This window comes from Nilaparvata lugens, chromosome 5, assembly GCF_014356525.2.
Source record: "Nilaparvata lugens isolate BPH chromosome 5, ASM1435652v1, whole genome shotgun sequence".
Taxonomy (NCBI): domain Eukaryota; kingdom Metazoa; phylum Arthropoda; class Insecta; order Hemiptera; family Delphacidae; genus Nilaparvata; species Nilaparvata lugens.
This window is the reverse complement of record NC_052508.1, coordinates 36,975,434-36,996,275: the sequence shown is the minus strand read 5'-3', so window position 1 is coordinate 36,996,275 and position 20,842 is coordinate 36,975,434. Positions and strand designations below refer to the sequence as shown.

Below are 20,842 nucleotides of genomic sequence, written 5' to 3'. Positions count from 1 at the left end.
CATTACAACGTCATATTCTGGTGGAAAAGTCGAGAAAACACCATTTTTTCACGTGAAAAAAGGTAGAAATGTTCCAACTTTTCACGTGAAAAGTACATGAAACTGAAAATAACGTTTTTTTTTTGTTTTTACATTTTTACGGTATACTGAACGCATGTAAAAACACTCAGAAAAGAACATGAATAAAACGTTTTTTCTACATTTCTTGTCTCACATTTCGTCATTTCTTTCGCTTGAAAATTTCCCAATATTCACATGAAAATAACGTTTTTTAAAATACATTTTTACAATATTTTATTGTGAAAAGATAGAGAAGGATTACCTTTATAATTCTAAATAAATAACCTTTTCAATTCTTTATTTTTACATTAAAAATCTATAAATCTTATAAAACTTTTGAATAACCACAATATAATGTGGAGTAAATTCTCTACCCTAACTTTACAATAATTTTACACAAAACTGAATAAAAATTAAATTGAACCATCAAGTCCTATTCAGACAAATGGATTTTTCCTAGTAGGTGATATATGCAATCTAACAGCTGGACACTATAATTACAAAAAGAAAGCTCATTTTGATTTGTAATCATTCAACAATTGACAAATTTCAAATATTTTTCATGTAAGCTTCTTTTTTTAGCGTTTTGACTTTGTATCAGCCATTTGCTTGTATTATAGTGAGGTCCACGTTATAATGGCAGTGTGTGATTTGCAATGGTGTTGCTATCCTTGTCTATTTTTCAACAAAGCAGATGGCGCTATCTCTTTCACACATTGCGATGCTGCCACATCGTTTATCAACAATGTAGAAATTCAACTAATTGACAAAATATTTAATCTCAATCATGAAAATTTATTATCACATCTTTAAAAAATATATTTTCTTGACAAATAAAATATGATTAACTATTTTCAACAATAATGAACAGTTAAATTGATCAGATATACCAGTATCAGCTGTTTGGGTGGCAAAGCTGAGATCTGGCAACCCTTTTTTCCTATCTTCCTACACTGCCATTATAACGTGGACCTTACTATAGCCTTGCATCACCCATTGGGAAAAAACCATAAATGTCTGGATGACCAATAGGGAGATTTTTGCTTTAATAAAATGAAGAAACAACAATAATTTATATTAAAATTGAATTTATTTTCGAAACATCCCAGTCTTCAACCCTTCAATAAGTTGGAGACTGTTGTAGATATAATACTGTAACTTTTAGGATAAGTTATTGGTCCACCTTTTGACATACAACTGAATTTCATAAACCTCTCATAAGGGGGTGACTTGGGGGTTGTAACTCAAAAATTTTGAATGTAAATACCCATTGTGTAATACATCATCTTGAAAGCCTTCTCAAAACGAAAAAGATGACATCAATAAAAATCGTCTATGATACTTTAATCCAAAATGGCGGCTGATTGAAGTTTTAGTTTTTAAAGAAATAATCGATGAAATTCAATCAGCCGCCATTTTGGATAAAAGTATCATAGAAGATTTTTATTGATGTCATCTTTCTAGTTTTAAAAAGACCTTTATGTATCACACAATGGGTGTTTACATTAAAAATATTCGAATTACAACCCCTCATTTCTTTACAAACTATAACTTCAATCAGCCACCATTTTGGATTCAAGTTTCATAGTACATTTTAATTGATTTTATCTTTCTTGTTTTAAAAAGCCCTTTGAAATAATGTACCACACAATGGGCGTTTACATTAAATATATTCGAGTTACAACTCTTGAGTCACCATATTATACATTCTGAACCCAGTCAACCCCTTATGAAGGGGTTGAAATTCAGTTGTACGTCAAAAGTTAGTGTATTTGACCAGTAACATATCCTGAAATTTACAGTATTATATCTACAACAGTCTCTAATTTATTGAAAGGTTCCCATACATATGACTCACCCTGTATAATTACTAACTATAAATGATTAGCACAAGCCTAGAGCTCATGTGAGCATCACCCATAGAAAAAATTGTTTGACTTTATATTCTGTTTTTAAATAATCAAAATTGAGACTTACTTAGATTTCTCTTTGCTGTAAACCGAATTTTTGAAGACTTCAGCCAGTCTTTGATTACTGCTTCCATGTCTTTTTCTTTTGTGTTGGAAAATTTTATCACCACAGCTCCAACATTTAAACATTCAAACATTTAAACATTTAAACATTCAAACATTCAAACATTTAAACATTTAAACATTTAAACATTTAAACATTTAAACATTTAAACTTTAACATTTAAACATTTAAACATTTAAACATTTAAACATTTAAACATTTAAACATTTAAACATTTAAACATTTTAAACATTTAAACATTTAAACATTTAAACATTTAAACATTTAAACATTTAAACATTTAAACATTTAAACATTTAAACATTTAAACATTTAAACATTTAAACATTTAAACATTTAAACATTTAAACATTTAAACATTCAACATTTAAACATTTAAACATTTAAACATTTAAACATTTAAACATTTAAACATTTAAACATTTAAACATTTAAACATTTAAACATTTAAACATTTAAACATTTAAACATTTAAACATTTAAACATTCAAACATTCAAACATTTAAACATTAAGAGAAATGCCAAACCGTCGATTTGAATCTTAGACCTCACTTCGTTCGGTCAATTAGGTGTTACATTGATTGAATTTGACCTCATTGGCACAGAGGGTCAGAGGTGTATCCCCATGCAGTCGTTAGCTCAGCACACCTTCCTACCTGCGTCCTGAATCGGTTAAGGCCACACCACTCTCTACGTCTCAGCTGGGTGCCAATAATAATTTTATTATTGATTTAGACAATCAATTGGTTTAATGCTGAATATATTTTCCAGTAACTGAAGAACTTGTCAGGAAAAGATCGGAGCATAATGAAAGAGAGATTGGAACACTTGAAGAAATAGCTCTGCACCAGGAAGAAATAGAGAAAATTGAACACCTCCAGAATTGGTGTAGACACTTGAAGATATTGCTACTGCAATCCAACATCATTTCAAAAATAGGTGGGTAAAGTTGTTGATGGTATTATATGGGTTTACTAGATACCCATTAATTATGATTATTGTTATTTGCATCTATTATATCATTATCTGAAAAAAAGCAAACATGAAAAATGAAGATTTGAATGTGAGTTGATAGAATATATTTATACTGAAACAAATTTTAATTGAGTTTCATTTATTGGGATAATCATATTTTTTATTCTAAGTGGAGATGAATATTAATTATTGATTAGTATTATTGTAGTTTGATACACTATACTTGTCATATTTTATAAATGATGAAAATTTTGCTGATTTTATTTTTTTGTATTTAGAAAACCTGAACAAGTTGAAAAAATTGGAATACATAAATCTTGCTTTGAATAATATTGAAAGAATTGAAAATCTTGAAGGATGTGAATCACTGAAGAAGCTAGATTTAACATTGAATTTCATTGGCGATTTAACATCAGTAAAGAGCCTGAAGAATAATATTCACCTTGAATTCTTGTAAGTAAGAAATTATTCTAGAATTTTATAAAATTGAATAAATATGGTTCTCAGTAGCAAGTAGCCCTATTTTTGAGAAGTGGCGTATCCAGGAAAAAAATTTTGGGGGATCATAACATTGGAGTAGAAAGCACCTAAACTTTGGGGGGACACCGGGGGGTGTGGGGGGTATGAAGTACCTCCCACCAAAGGAGGGTGAAAATTTTTGAAAATATAACTTCAATTTGGTGCGTTTCTACGCAATTTACACTTGAAAACAAACATTACATTCAAGTTTTTTTGGTGTTCAGTAGGGCACTTCATTCGTTTCTTCCTTGAAAATTTTATGGACCTATGATTTTTTGATTGAATAACACATAGAATGGAATGGAATAGAATTTTGTTAGTCATTCAATTGTTTAAAAAACAGTGATTTTGTAGAAGGTCTACTCATTATTAGATAACAAGCTAGAATGCTTCAATTTTGGCTCCTATAAAACACTATTTCAAGCAACTTCAAAACATAGGCTTGGTTAACTTTTTTTTCAACAATTTGAAAAAAAAATTTTTTACTGAAGTGCTCAAACTAATATTTTTTTGAGGGGCGGGATTTTTTCAAATATTATAGGTATGTGTCCACGGTAGAAACTACGCCCGTTCATCAAAACTGTGGAACTTTCAAGTACTATCGTCTGTAGTTTCTGTATCCCCTGCTGCTATCTAGTCCATACGCACTAGATCACTCCCTGTCTATAAGAAAGTAGTTCATGATTATTATATCATTGCTATTGCAGTGCTATTCTTTTATCCCTTATATATTTCTGGACTTAGAACAATAAAATTAGGTTCCATTTCGGGGGGGGAGGGGAGATTCATCCCCATATCCGCTTCTGGATACGCCACTGTTTTTGAGTAGGCTACAATGATTTCATGTCTACAGAATAATTATATTTTCTCTCATATTCTATAAGTTACTGCTCAACTTCAATTTTAAATTACAATAATAATTTCTTCTCAGAGGCTTGTGCCAGTCAAACTTGGATATGTTGCACAAATGTTGATTATATTGTTTGAGATTATTTTCGCTAGATAGTATTTAAAATAAATATTATTTGTCAGTACAAATGCTTTTGAAATGAAGACTCATCTTCAAAATATCTGCTAGATCGAGTTTGAATTAACAAATAAAGCTGGAATTATATATGTCGAATTGGAAGAAATGAAAAAACTGACTGAATATTGTAAGAAAAAATGATTGCTTTATAATTTTGTAGATGCTTACTTGGTAACCCTTGCACCGACTTTAAAAGTTATCGGCAGTATGTTGTAGCTTCTCTACCGCAACTTCAAATCCTCGATAGTCAGGAAATCTTGAGATCGGAAAGAATAAAAGCTCTACAATTATTTGAAGATGTGGAAAAACAAATATTGGATGAGATTGATTTACATAATGGTAATGTATTATATTATTTTTCTATTTTGAATTATAACTTTTCATTTCAAATTAAAAGATTTTATTATGTTTGTTGGAGAATCTGTATTTGGCTACAAAGATACATATTCCAATCAATATAGGCTATATTTATTAGATAAATAGCCATTATTAGGCTATATTCATCACATATCAGTTCAAAGCATTCAAAATGGAATTTTCGTATCCTCCCTTCACATATACCTAGTTACATAAAATTACAATCTATATAATAAGAGAGAGTAGGGTTGTGTTTGTTCGTGTGTTCGTTTGTTCATGTGTTTGCATCAAAACATGTCAACTTGTGGATTGCATACCGGAAAAACGGGAATGATTTAGATCTCCAAATTTTGCACATAGATTCTAAGAATATCAATCTCTTGCACCTCGAAGCCCAAATTTCAATTTTCCTTTTAGATTTTTCAGAAATAATGTTTAAATTTCATTAATGGTACATAAGATTTCATAAAAAATAACCAAATCATATGATCAAGATTAAAAAAAGGAACATCTGTTTCTATTATTGCTTTCTACCTGATACCACTACCTGATACCAGAGCAAACTGGAAGTTTGCTCTGGTTCGCCCTCTAAATAAAGTTCCATCACCCAATGAAGTTGAGGATTTTAGACCAATCAGTATTTTACCTGCATTGTCCAAAGTGCTAGAAAGACTCATTCATGCCCAAGTTGTAAAATTTCTAGACAACAATAGTAAGCTTCATAACTTTCAATCAGGCTTTAGAAAATTCCATTCAACTGAGACAGCTCTGCTTCGTGTCACTGATGATATAAGGTTAGCTATGGACCAGAGAAAATGCACCATCCTCACCCTATTTGATTTTTCTAAAGCATTTGATACTGTTGATCATACAGTCCTTCTGAATAAGTTGGCTATTCTTGGTTTCAGTCACAACTCGTTAGTTTGGTTTAAATCCTATCTATTAGGTAGGAAACAATGTGTATCTGTCGGTGACAAAAAGTCTACTTGAAAAAACGTTATGCATGGAGTACCAAAAGGTTCAATTTTAGGCCCTCTCCTCTTCACTTTGTATGCTAATGACCTTTCTTCCATTATCAAATTCTCCAGTTTCCATACTTATGCAGACGACCTTCAAATATATTTAACCTGTCCCATAACAAAAATTAACGAAACAGTTGGAATAATGAATCAGGATATCAATTCGATAGTGGAATGGACAAAGGAAAATGGCCTTAAGCTTAATCCCATCAAAACACAGCCCATTATAATTGGATATTCTCGTCTTATAAACAATATTGACCTTGAATCGATTCACAAAATTAGTGTAGATGGTAATGACATTCCTTACTGTAGCTCAGTTAAAAATTTAGGCATTATTATGAATAATACTCTTGACTGGTCAGAACAAGTGAACAAAACTTGTAAAAAGGTATTCTCAGCCATGCATGCATTGAAGAAAATGCACGATATTCTCCCTAGAAACATCAAATTATTATTGGTTCAATCTCTCATCTTCCCACATTTAATGTATTGTAATTCTGTTCTTAACGATATGCAAGTCACTCTGAATGACAAACTACAGGGTTGCCAAAATTATTGTCTACGTTTCGTCTACTCTCTCCAACGCCATGATCATATCACCCCAGCCCACATTGCTAGTTCAACATTAAAGCTTCCCAATCAAAGGCTTTTTCGAATAATCAAGCTTGTTAGAGATATCTTGAAATACGGTAATCCGAACTATTTTAAAGATGATTTCAAATTTGTCTCTGAAGGTAGGAGGATAGATGCTTCACATACTAGAACCGGAGAAAGTACTTTAAGGATACCCAATCATCGAACTACTATTTTCACAAAATCCTTCTTAGTCAGTGCCTGTCGTGCATGGAATGCAATTCCTGTTTCTATCAGGTCCATCGAGAGCCGAGCGAGCTTCATCCTGACTTTAAAAAAACATCTTTTGGAACAAATGACTGAAACTGTCCGGCCCTAGAACGATCACATGAAAACAATCCCCCACCCATCCAACAAATACAAACCTTTAAACCTGTTATAGAATGAATTGTATATATATATATTATATGAACTCATGTTTTTTAATTATCCACTGCATACTGCTGTATATTACTGAAAGTTGATTACCCTTACTACTTTCAGCCTACTTCATTTTATTAATCAATAATTTGATCTTATCTACCTATATAATTATTTTACTGTATCAATTTTCTGTTTTTTTTTCTCTTAAATATTTATATCAATTAAAACTTTTACAAAATTTCCATTAATAAATAAATCCTTAGCTTAATTAATTAAATTAAAGTTTTGGTAGAGAGTTAGTGGGGAGGATATTTTTAATATTCTTTCCAAAGAATGGACATTGATATGTCCAAAGCTCCGCCAATCTATGTAGATGCATAACAATATAATTATCCATAGTTATTATATTACAAATTACTTCTTCATATCATATACTTTCAATAATTATTTTCTTAGTCTATATTATGTAAATTCATCTATAATTTTGTTGTATTGTAAGCTATTGTATATAAGTGTATAAGCCAGTATATATTGTAATCTACATAAATAAAGTACTCAATCATTCAATACCACTCAACCTCAATAACATTTTTTTGATAATTGATAAATATTTTTAACAATAATGATAATATCTTTATTATAAATATAATAATAGTATTGTTTTGGTAATTAATAAATATTTCCATTTTCACAAACTCTGTATAATAATATGGTGAATGTGAAACAGCTGCATCAAAGAAATTATCACAAAAACATCTGTTTAGAAAAAAACATATGGCCAGTTGCACGTAGGTCAGTTAAATATGGACATTAACGCTGATGTCATTAACGCCAACATTAACAAATCAGCATTAGTTCTACAGATTCATTTCTGTTCCACAAAGATTGGTTAGTTTTTAATTCCAATTAATTTTTCCGGTTAACTAACCAAGATTTTAATGGTTTCACAATCCAGCAACTCTGTAGTTTAACTGACAGATGTTATTATTCTGTACCGTAGACCATTTATAGAATTATTATTCTATTTTTTATATTATTATTCTATAACTAATTTTATATTTTATATCATCATTCTATAAATTATTCTATTATTCTATATTATTTTATATTATTATTCTACAACTGGTGCAAGTTCTGAAGAAATGGCACAAAGGTGAGGTTATGTTATTGAAGCGGTGACTATTCATTACACATGCACCATAAAAATGTTCTGTCTGTTGCCAGTGTCATGCTATCTGCACATGAACCAGATCGAAAACTAACCTCAAAAATCAGAATCTAATTTTGAATGCTAATATTAGCTAAATACACTTATCTATTTTATTAACAGATGAAATTCATTTATATATTTAGCTTATACTTTCAATTCTGTAGTTTTTTTACCAAAAACTAATTGGAAGACAGCTATCAGTAGGTACCTAATTTGCGTTAGTTGGATTTAATTCCCTGTGAATGACCTGTTAAAATTTCTTATGTCGATTAGTTTAACCAGCATCATTTTTCAATTTTCACCTTTGTGCAACCAAATTGTCTTCAATTGATTTTTGATTTTTGATTTTTCATTTGATTTTTTGCATCAGTTAGTTTAATTGGCGTTATCGCTTGAAATTTCTGTTTTGTGCAACCAAAATGCTATGGTTAGCGCTAATCTCAATTAAAGTATAGCATTTTATCATGATTAAACGTTAACCGACATACGTGCAACTGGGGGATAGTTTTGAAACTTCATTTTCCTAATGCAATGTATAGGCCTACACATGGCATGGATTATTAATGTTTCAGCTAGAACAGTTTTTTGAGACAGTGCTAAGTAAACGTCCACAGTTTCATCAATGCTGTATCAGCAATATGAAGTTGCATGCAGTTAATATGTCCTTGAATAAAGGTGTTGATATTCAAATAAAGAAATTATTCCCTTCCATTTTATTCAATTAAAATTTCAAAATTATTCGAGACCTGATAGAATGACTGTACAATCAGTCGAAAATTGTAATATTGGAATGAGGGGTATTTTGGCAAGCTGAGCAAAAAATAAGGTCCTATGCACCTTTTCGTTAAATCTTCAAATGAAAAATGAGTTTTTTGGGTTGTCAAAACTCCCTCTGGAAGGGAAACAACTATTCAATTCATTTTTTTAGTAAAATAACAATAATCATCCATCCATCTATCCTCTTCTATACTATAATGAAGGAAAAAACTGGATTATGCACGTATACATGTGTAAAGTATGAGAAATTATGTTTGATTCATCATGACGTCTGAACTACTGGACTGATTTACTTGAAATGTTGCATATAAATCTTAATCAACCGAGGATACTTATAGGCCTATTTTCAATTTTTCTAGATTTAATTACATCAAGTTTTCAGTTTGTCAAGTTTTTAAATATACCCTTGTGAAGCACGGGTTACCTGCTAGTCTATATAATAAGAGAGAGTAGGGTTGTGTTTGTTCGTGTGTTCCTCTGTTCACATCAAAACATGTCAACTTGTGGATTGCATACCGGAAAAACGGGAATGATTTAGATCTCCAAATTTTGAACATATAAATATCAATCTCGTGCACCTGGAAGCCAAAATTTCAATTTTCCTTCTAGATTTTCATGAATCAATGTTCAAACTTCATTAATGGTATATATGATTTCATAAAAAGATCATATGGTCGAAATTAAAAAAGGAACATCTGTTTCTATTATTGCTTCCTACCTGACACCACTTAACCTCAATAATATTGTTTTGATAATTGATAAATATTTTTAATAATAATGATAATATTTTTATTTTAAATATTATAATAAAAGTATTGTTTTGATAACTACTAAATATTTTCATTTTCACTAACTCTGTATAATAATATGGTGAATGTGAAACAGCTGCAACAAAGAAATTTATCTTGAAATCATCTGTTTAGAAAAAACTTGGGAAAAATACCCATTTTAGAACCCTATAAAAACCCAGTTGCACATACGTTGGTAAACGTTTAATCACAATAAAATGCTATACTTCAATTGAAATTAATGCTAACTGATGCATTTTGGTTGCACAAAAAAGAGATTTCAAGTGATAACGAATCAAACAAATTTTAACAGGCCATTCATTCACAGGGAATTAAATCCAACTAACACCAATTAGGTACCTACTGATAGCTGTCTTCCAAAATTAGTTTTTGGTAAAAAAACTACAGAATTCAAAGTATGAGCTGAATATATGAATTAATCTCATCCTTTAAGAAAATATAAGAGTATTTAGCTGATATTAGTATTCAAAATTAGATTTTAATTTTTGAGGTTAGTTTTCAATCTTCTTTGTTTGCAGATAGCACAACACTGGCGATAGACAGAACATTTTTATGGTGCATGCGTAATGAATAGTCATCTCTTCAATAATATAACCTCCCTTCTTTGCCATTTTTTTAGAAAAATAATAATTTCAATAACAGCACTGTCAGATAAATTACAGTGTAGCCAGATTGTGAAACCATTAAAATCTTGGTTAGTTAACCGGAAAACTTAATTGGAATTCAATAACTAACTGATATAACAATAATTTTTTTGGCATTTACTGTTAAATCTCACTTGCCATATTCAACTTTTTAGGTTACCTATTTATTTTGTTTTTAGGTTAATAGACGACAGTTGTTTTCTATCAGCTGTCATTTTGTTTTAATGTCTGCAACTCACTGCCTTTTGTATCACAGTTGAGAATTCATGGCCGCTTGTAGTTTCGTTTTTGTCTCAATTTTGTCTTTTAGATATTTTTATAGTTAAATAATCCATATTCATTTTTTTGTAATCATTTTCAATTATATTTTACAAATAGATTGTGTCTCATTATATTAGTGTGATCATCAGTTATGTGTTGACAGTATTTTGAATTACATAGTCATTTCCTTTTTTGTTGCTTTTTTGGTTCCGAGCCTAAACTGTACTTTGTTGTTCTGGCTTGTTCCTGTCTCTTGTGCATCAACTTTTCGAAGTCCCAAATGTTTCTTCAAAACTTCAAGTATTTCTATGAAGTATGGTCACTGTTAGCATTGATTTTGACAGATCAATCTGCGCTATACATCTCACCATTCACTGTTTCAAAATTGATTCATTAGTTTTTGATTAATCTCCATTCCATTTTTCATGTGCTTCACAACCTTGCAGTGTACATGAAACTTTTCTTCAGTGTTGAAACCTCTTCATTCATTCAGTGTTCAATCCAAATTCATCTTATGTTTTGGATCTCGCATCTAGCTTGCAATTTTGGATTTTATGCAATGCTACTCATTGAAGAATCGATTTCTTCTTTCACATTGTTTTGTATCTGGTAACGCTACTACTGTACGTTTGGATTCAATCTTGCCATTGCCTTTGGAGTGTCCTCGTTGGAGTTTCATCGGTTTCTTCTAACAGTGGGGGGTTCACTGTTGTCAGCCTAGAGTCGTCCTGGATTCCTGCTGGTCTCCAGAATCTTGGTTTAAGGTTCTCATCCTGATCTGCACCACCTGCATGGACACGCTGGTGCTCGTCTTTCCTGCTGTTGCATCAAACTTTCTGAGCTAAGTCCTATATTTAACATTATTGATATTTTCACATCATGTCAACTGTAGCAAAATATCCATTTTGGTTATAGATCTTGTGCTATCTCTTCTAAATTGGATATTTTGAGTTTAAAGTACATTTGCTCCATCTTCCCAGACTTGTCCTAATTTATCAGTGAATCTTATATTCAATATTATCTCAATATTCAGTGAATCTTTTCAATTCAGTGTTTTCCACTAATTTTAAAGCTTTCATCTCCCATTGGTGATTGTATCCTTTTGGTTTTAAAATTGTCATTATTTAGTAACCTTCATTTTGAATAATTATTATTTGTTTTTCAATTATTAATTCACATAATAATGTATTTTCATTTTGATTTCTAAAAGTTTAAATAGTCTCAAACTCATTCAATTATTTTGGTTATCTATAAAGTATTTAATATCATGATTATGATATCATGATTCATATTGTCTTATTGTTAATCAATCTTTAAGTATTCCAAAGTATTGAAAGTGTTTAAACATCACTCCTTTATCTTGTCATTATTTAAATTCAAGCAAGCAATATTAGAACCATTCTTTTACTTGTATTCCACTAATATTGTATTTTTATTTAGTTTCGTTTGTGTCAGTTCAGTCTCTTGATCCTTGCTCCTTTGCAGATCTTGTCTTTTGTATCGATTATTAGCTTAACTTTGTGACTACTGTTTGTTCAGCTTATCCATTCCAAATTGTAGAAATTTGGTAATCGTTCATCATTTGTTTGATTTTGAACTTTCTTTTTTCTCTTATAAAACTTTTCATTACAAATTTTGCAAATTCAATTTTTATTTACTCTTGTATTTGTTACTTGAGCACTTTTTCAATTTGAGCATTTTAATTGTGATTTTTCAATATTTAGTAACTTTCATTATTCATCAAGCCTGTTGTTTAATTTTGGGTTCAATCATCAACTATTCTAAATTTCTCAGAGCTCTTTCAGTTATTATTTGCACTACAAACATTTTAATTAAAGTTGTGATTATATTCAACATTTCATTTGGTATTTCTTATTTCAATCTCAATCCTGAGTTACCATTTGCTGTACATGCCAATTCACTTTCATTCAATACATATTATGTAAGCACATTGGATCTTTCCTCCTTTCAAATTCATATGTGGATTTTGTTAGTCTCTGATTCAGTTATCGTTCAGCCGTTGCAGGAGACAGTCGATTTTGTTTTGCTCTCGGTCGCTATCTTCTGTTCGGTTAATTCGTGCAATGAACTGATAGTTTCTTTTCTTTTCACTTTTAGCCGCGCCGAATCTATTTAATAAGTTAATTCTGTGCTTAGAAATTTTTATTCTATTCTTCTTATTTATTTATTTCTAACTTGAAAAGTAAACAGTTCGTATCAAGTATGAGTTTGTGCAACGTGTGTAAGCTGTCCGTGAATAGAAGTAGTAAGGATAAGATTGTTTGTGGACAATGTAATTCCTACTTTCATGGAATGTGCGTAAAACTAGGAGAGACTGAAATTGAGGAGCTATCGGCTAGGCCTGCTGGTTGGACTTGTAATAAGTGTCTTAATAAGCTTAGGGCTGAGCGTAGTAAAAATGATTCAACACCTGTTCGTACGAGCAGTACGACGAATATAAGTGCCGGTTCTATTGTCACTCTAGAATCTTTGAACAATTCCTTGGAGGAGCTTAAGGCTATTTTCAGTGCTAGTCAACAAAGTTTGAAAGAGGAACTTTTTAGTGCTATCGGTGCGTGCACTGCTAAAATGAATGAGAACTTTGCGACTCTTTCTGCGCAAGCTCAACTTATAAAAGACCAGCAGACAACTATAAATGAGCTATTAAGTGAAAATGCTACTCTTAACAAGAGACTTGATGCGGTTGAATTGCATGCGGATAGGAATGAGCAGTATTCCAGGAGGAATCTTCTAGAGATACATGGTATTCCCTCAATTCCAAACGAGGACGTAGTTGGGACGGTTCTTAGTGTGTGTAGAAGTGTGGGCTTAGACTTTAAAAGGCAGTCCATAATTGGCTGTCATAGATTGAAAAAACGGAACAATCGTCCTTCGGCTGGTATTGTCGTGAAGTTTTTGTGCCGAGATGATGCGGAAGCCTTGCTGCAAAAGCGGAAAGTTAAGCACAACTTGAACACTGAGCATATCGGCATTGGTGGGCAAGCGATGCCGATCTATATCAATCGGTCGATGACTGAGAGGCGGAGGCAGCTGTTCGCCAAGGCTAAGAAACTGCAGCGAGATAAGGGTTTCAGATACGTTTGGGCTGATAGAAACGGAACATTGAAGATAAGGCCGACCGAGGGAGGCAGAATATTCGTTGTCAACTCGGAGGAGGACTTGCGGTGCTTTCAGGCTGATAGCGCTGGCAACGGAGGCTCCGATGGGTGCACCGACAATCGCTCTACTGATAAGTGATAACGCTTCCTAAAAATTGACCATCCCATTGCTATCTTTTGAATAGTCGAATTTTATAATGCAGTTTTGATTTATTATCTTGAACATTATTTTTCCACTTGTTGAATTTTTTATGATTTTCATTTATTTATTATTATTTATTTTTATTGATGCCTCTTTATTATCCTGATTAATCTATTTATAATTCTGAATTACCCTTTTAGGACTGATTAATTTATTATTCAAGTGAAGTACGTTACATCTATGAACAGGTAACACATAAAACTGAGTTTCAATATAAATTAAAAAGACTAATATTATGCCCTAATATTCTTTTAATATTATGTACGAAGTTTAATATTACCTTATATTATAAACAATTAATTTATGTCTAATATGTCTATAATATCTTGTATAAATTGTCTCTGGTTATTTGTTTTGTTTTTAGGCATATTTCATATTAGAAAGGTGCAACAACAAGATAATTTTGTTCTGCTTATGCTTGAAAATTTATTTCTGTCTAATGGGCATTTCATTTTCAGTTGAGTAATGAAGTTAAAGATTTTTTCCTTTTCATAGACTTTTTCTAAGTTCAGTGATCACATCTTAATATTTTTTTTTTTTTTTTTTTTAATTTGATTCTTATTTATTTTTTGTCATGATTGTACTTTTTTCTTTTATAATACTTTTAGTTAAATGCTAATTGAATAATTTATATTGCTCTTTTGAATTTTGAGAAGGCGCGGCTGGTAGTGCGAGGTTTTAATTTTCTTTTTCATTTTTCATTCAATTTTTATTTTCAAAGAGAAAGAAAAACAAATCATTTTCATTTTTCTTTTTCCAATTTCCAATTCCCATTTTTTCTTTTTTATGTCCATAAATTCCCATTCATCTATCTACTATCAAAACGTTAGAGGACTTCGTACCAAATCATTGCACTTCTACACATCATTACTGGGTACCGATTACGATGTTATTGTTTTGACTGAGACTTGGTTACATAGTGGTATAAAGAGCTGTGAGCTTTTCGACGATCGCTATTCGGTTTATCGGAGTGACAGGGGTGGGGGTGATGGCCGTCTGAGGGGAGGTGGTGTGCTTATTGCAGTTAAGAGAACGTTGCAAGCTGTTCTGTGCGATGAGCTCTCTAAAGAGTTCAACGAATATGACTCTGTCGCAATTAAAGTAAAGTTAAATGCAACCAATTGCTACATAAATGCCGTTTATTTTCCCCCTTCAACCCATTCAAATATTCTTCTCCAGTACGCTGAATACGTGGAATCTCTTAGTAATCTACTTAATGGTAATTTTATGATTATTGGAGACTTTAATTTACCAGAAATTTCCTCCTCCGATTATGATTTTTCTATTGGCTCAGTAAAAGCAAGAATTTTGTATAACTTGATGTCTTTTTATGACCTCAACTCTTATAGCTCAGTTGTAAATGAACTTGGTAGGACCCTAGACCTTGTTTTAAGTAATTTCCCCGTAAGCGTTGAAACGAATGATGATCCCCTCCTTCCTGAGGATGGCCATCATCCTGCATTGAGTGTTGATGCCTTGTATATTGCATTTTCTTCCGGGGTTAATCCAAATAATTCCCTAGAATCTCGTTATAATTATGCTAGAGGTGATTTTTTCAGGTTATATTGTCTCCTAAGAGACAGTTGCTGGGACTCCCTATTTCACTGCACTGATGTGGATAGTGCTGTGGATGAACTATATAAGAAAATCTATTATTGCATGGATGAATGTATTCCTAAGATAATAAGTAAGAGAAAGAGCAGTAAATATCCTCCATGGTTTACTCCTGATATTGTTCGTGATCTAAAAGCGAAAAATAGGTATTCACGGAAAAGAAGATCTTCTCCTTACTATGATAATCTTTTCAGAACGTTGCGAGCTTCACTCAAAGCTCGGATTTCCCTTGCATATGATAATTATATTGCGGGTATTCAGGCTGGCATCAGAAGTGACGTGAAACATTTTTGGAATTACATTAATACCAAGAGAAAGACATCATTTGTGGAGTCATCCATGACACTAAATGGGGAGTTCTTCACTGGTTCTAGCATTGCCGAGGGATTTGCTACTTATTTTCAATCTGTATATGAGGCTGATGCACCAATCGCCCCTGGAGGGCGTGAGAGAGGGCCGGAGGTGTCTGGGATGTCTGGATTGATTGTTGATTTAGGTACAGTGTCTGGTAATGAGATTATTACTGCTATAGGTGCTTTAAGATCTGGCTGCTCTGAGGGCCCCGATGCAATACCTACATTTATTGTTAAAGGCTGTGCGGATATTCTAGTAGCTCCCCTGCACTTTATTTTTAATCTATCTGTGAAAACTGGCAAATTTCCTCTGAAGTGGAAAACTGCTAGAATTACCCCTGTTTTTAAGTCTGGTAAAAGAGCTGATATTAGTAATTTCAGACCAATTTCTATCTTAAATTGTTTTTCAAAAATATACGAAAAAGTTTTACATTCTAATATTTTTAAACAGGTCAAGAGCATCATTGCGGATGAGCAGCATGGTTTTTTACCTGGTCGTTCAACTGTCACTAACCTAATGACCTTTAGTGATAAAATATCTCAAGTTTTGGATGGGGGAGGCCGTGTAGATGTTATCTATACGGACTTATCCAAGGCTTTTGATACTATTAGTCATGGACTACTGTTGAAAAAGCTTAGGCGGATGGGTTTTAGTGATAATTTAGTGAACCTCCTGCAGAGTTATCTGCAATCAAGAATGCAGTTTGTTAAAATTCAAAATTTCAAATCCAAATCATTCATATGTGCATCTGGGGTACCTCAGGGTTCCAATCTTGGCCCACTTTTGTTCCTCTTGTTTATAAATGATGTCCCTACTATTATAAAGAATTCTTCCTGCCTGATGTACGCAGATGATGTCAAATTGTTCAGGGAGATCAAGAATGTAAATGATGGGCTTGCTTTACAGGGCGATATCAACAATTTTTACCAATGGTGTGAAACTAATGGTCTGAAGATAAATGTTACCAAATGTAAGTTCCTAAGTTTCAATCGCCAATTGAGACCGCACATTAATATTTACCACGTAAATAACAGGCCATTGGAACAGGTGACGAATTTCAAAGATCTTGGAGTGAATTTTTCTTCAGATTTTTCCTTCAATTCGCACATTGATTCAATAGCTGCTAGGGCCAACCAACAAATGGGGTTTATTCTGAGGACCTGTTCGCCCTTTAGTGATGTAGAGCCTTTGATTCTGATTTATAAGTCACTAGTGAGAAGCTTGATAGAATATGCCTCAGAGATATGGAATCCATATCATATGGATAGAATAAATGTTCTAGAACGGCTTCAAAATAAGTTTTTAAGAATCATGTTCTATAAGAAATTTAATCGTTTTTGTCCTTTTGATTTCCCAACAGAGTCACTGAGAACTTTATTCCATATTACATCATTAAAAGTTAGGCGTGATGTTAGAGCACTTATTTTTCTTTTTGATCTCTTAAATAATGAAATTGATTCATCATACTTGTTATCTAAAATGAATATTTATATCTCACCTGTGGCTCGTCGATCTGAATTTTCTTTTCTGGTTCCTCGTTCCAGAACACTTAGAAATTACAATTCTCCTCTCAACAGAATTCAGAGAAGCTACAATAGTTTGTCCGGGCACCTAGATCTCTTCTGGTTCTCTCGCGCTAGATTCCGAAAAGCTCTATACAATGGTCTGGTCTGAGCATTGATATTGTGATCTGGTCTACATCGATCATTTTTTCATGTATGTGTGAGTGTGCATATGTTTTGGGACTTGGAACTCATTAATAAGTTATATTTTTGGTTATTTCATTCTTTTAATACTTGTGTTATTGGAATTTTATATTTTCCATTTTTGGACCTTTTATGAGTAGTATTTCGATGCTTTGTATTCATCTCATCTTTTCATATTATTTATATTTTTTTTAAATTATTGTATTTTTTCATATTATCATTTTGTACCTTATTACCATATGTAATAGGATAAATATTACCATTTGTACCTTATTTCTTTTTATGATTTTTTATAAGTTTTCTATATATTATATTTTAAGATTTTGCATTTTCTTGTAAAGGAGACATGTTTGGGGAAACCCGTTGTCTCCATTGTAAATGAATAAATAAATAAATAAATAAATTACTTTACTAAATTTCATAACCTACAAATTCACCCCTTTATACAGTCCACTCTTTTGCTTAGACAAATTTAACATTTACCAAAAACTTATATTGGAAGAAATTGTTAGGTCTCAGCACAAGAAGCTGGAAAATGTTATCACCAGTTACAGTATCAATTGACTAGAGATAAGATAATAACGGTTCTCAAGGCTATGATTATTAACAGCCGAATGAAAATAAAAGTTTTGTTGTAATTACTTAATAATATAATATAATAATAATAATAATGTTCGAGGTTAGGTTCTTTGACATTGGCTTGTTGGCAACCTTAGTAATTGGTCGAGCCATACATTTGAAAATTAGCCAGACACCTTGTAGCAAATTAATTGCATCTAGGCAGCATTTGCTAAGACTTGGATAAGAGGGTTTAGTAAACTAAGCATGCCAAATAAATGTCACCAAAAACGATTAAGAAAACACAAAAATATTTATTATATCATTGATCATGAACAAAAATAATAAAAAACAAAACAAAAAGATGAAGGAAATGGGATTTATTTTCATTGAGCACATAAATACATGTTGCAGTCTAGGGATGTACCAATTATAATGCAGTATTCGATTGGCACTAAAAATTATTCAATTCAAAATCTCCACATGGTCTTTATGAAAATTATAAAAATTTGAATTGTTATAGAATGTACAAAATTATGTAGTTAAGATTAAATAAGAGTTTAAGACTAAAATATTCAATCAAAGGATAGTAATATGTTGTTTTATTATGAACTATTTGACAGTACTAAATTATGTCATCGTGGAGTATTTAAAATCTGCCAATGAGAGGAGATATTTAAATTTTATGTAAATTGAAAAGTCTGAAGTATCATTGAGAGAGAATAGCTCAGAGAGACACATAGCTCACTTGCTTGCCAGAGGTCACCAAGGACACCCACCAATTATGAGAGCATTAGACTGAATCCCTTATTGTACATTAAATAATTTTTGCCAAAGTTTGAGCTTTGATTTACATAATTAAAAATAAAACTCATATAACGTGGTGATGTCACAGTATGACATGAGTTTTTAAATTTAAATATTCCCACTGCAGAGGACGACAGCAGCCCACCAGAAAAGGCTTAGGACACACGAGACGAATCCAGGCCACCATCAATAATTTATTGTGAAAGATCTACATGTGAGTTCAATAGTTATTTAAGAGGGCCCTCAGTGCTACAAATTGATCACAATTAAATAATGCTAGCTCGTTGAAGGTCTATTTAAAAATCATACTTAATATTGAAATTTGCCCAAATATTCAAACTCTTAAGGGAAAGTCTTAATAAGAACAATTTATGAGAATTTAATATTATTTAAGTATGCACAGAGTAAATATTCATTAATATTTGATTTATTATATATGCTCACTTATTAATCTTTTTTATCAGTTATTTATAAGAATTTTCTGATGCTCATGTTCACAAGATAAATTATTTTATCTGAATTCCACCAGAGGCCGAACCCAAGCCCTGAGATATTTTAATATTTTTATTTTTCATATTGATGGAAATAAGATTCATAAAAATAATTTTATTCAATAAGCAACAACAAGTTGACAACTGAGCTATAGATTTATAATTTAGATATATAATTTGTGAGCTATCTGTGATATTTTTTGCAATATATATTTTCTCATATTATTTTTATATTTATCGGTCTATTTTTTATTATTTTTCGTTGATATTCTCATGTATATTATATAGTTTATTTGTTGAATGGTGTACCCTTCATTTATGATCCTGTCTTCATGCATGACCAATCTTATTCTAGTCTGTTTTATTTCTATCATTGACAAATTATTTAAATTATCAACCAACTGTATTCTTCACCAAATAAGTTGGATAAATCAGTGATATACTGCATTGATTATTAAATCTTCAGAAATATTCTCAAGATTTATTTAAATTATTCAGAACTATCACATCCAATTTGGAAGAACCCAAGGGTCATAGTATCAAGTTGCAGCAGCACTATAAATTGGAAGAATTTATAAGGTACCTATTCTGATAGAGTGTCGCCTTTGATTCCACTCGGTATCATCTCACACTGCTGACCCCTTTGTCATATGGTGGTGAGTGGCATTGGTTTCGATACCATATTGTCTAGTACAAAAATCACAACCCTTATATCTATCTACCTCTTCTGCATCTATAATTGTGGAGTCAACCAGATCAGTCATGAGAACTATGGATTCATAAAGCAGCCACCATTTGCAGCCATTGAAAGCAGAGAATTATTTGAGCTCTTTGAAGAGCTGGTGAGAAATTTGTGGTAATTCCTTTTCAGGAGGCATAAAAATATTAATAGTATTCAAAAATCTTTTGCTCTACCGACTGCTGCCAGCAGGGCATATGCGACGACAAAAGTAACGTCACACTGATATATAACTAACCAATCTTTGTGGAACAGAAATGAATCCATAAAACTAACTCTGATTTGTTAATTGGCGTTAATGTCCATATTTAACAGATGTACATGCAACTGGCCCATAGTTTTGAAACTTCGTTTTCCTGATGCAATTTTTAGGCCTACACGTGGCATGCATTATTAATTTTTCAGCTAGAACAGCTTTTTGAGACAAAGTGCTAAATAAACGTCTACAGTTTCATCAATACTGTATCAGTAACATGAAAATGCATGCAGTTAATATGACTTTGGATAAAGGTGTTGATATTTCCATGAAAAGAAATCATTCTCTTCCATTTTTATTCAAT

At 31.8% G+C, this 20,842-nt stretch overlaps 2 protein-coding genes across 4 annotated transcripts in view; one reads left to right on the top strand and one right to left on the bottom strand.

The window, feature by feature from the left end:
• Positions 1-20,842, bottom strand: part of LOC111047733 (low choriolytic enzyme) — a 170,519-nt gene that overhangs the window by 414 nt on the left and 149,263 nt on the right. The gene's annotated exons all lie outside the window — the stretch shown is intronic.
• Positions 1-20,842, top strand: part of LOC111055709 (protein tilB homolog) — a 51,695-nt gene that overhangs the window by 10,780 nt on the left and 20,073 nt on the right. For all 3 annotated transcript variants that reach the window (XM_039428280.1, XM_039428279.1, XM_039428281.1), the window contains exons 2-4: positions 2,867-3,034; positions 3,349-3,523; positions 4,777-4,955. In XM_039428280.1, the coding sequence (XP_039284214.1) occupies positions 2,867-3,034; positions 3,349-3,523; positions 4,777-4,955 (522 nt within the window). The remainder of the gene's footprint in view (positions 1-2,866; positions 3,035-3,348; positions 3,524-4,776; positions 4,956-20,842) is intronic.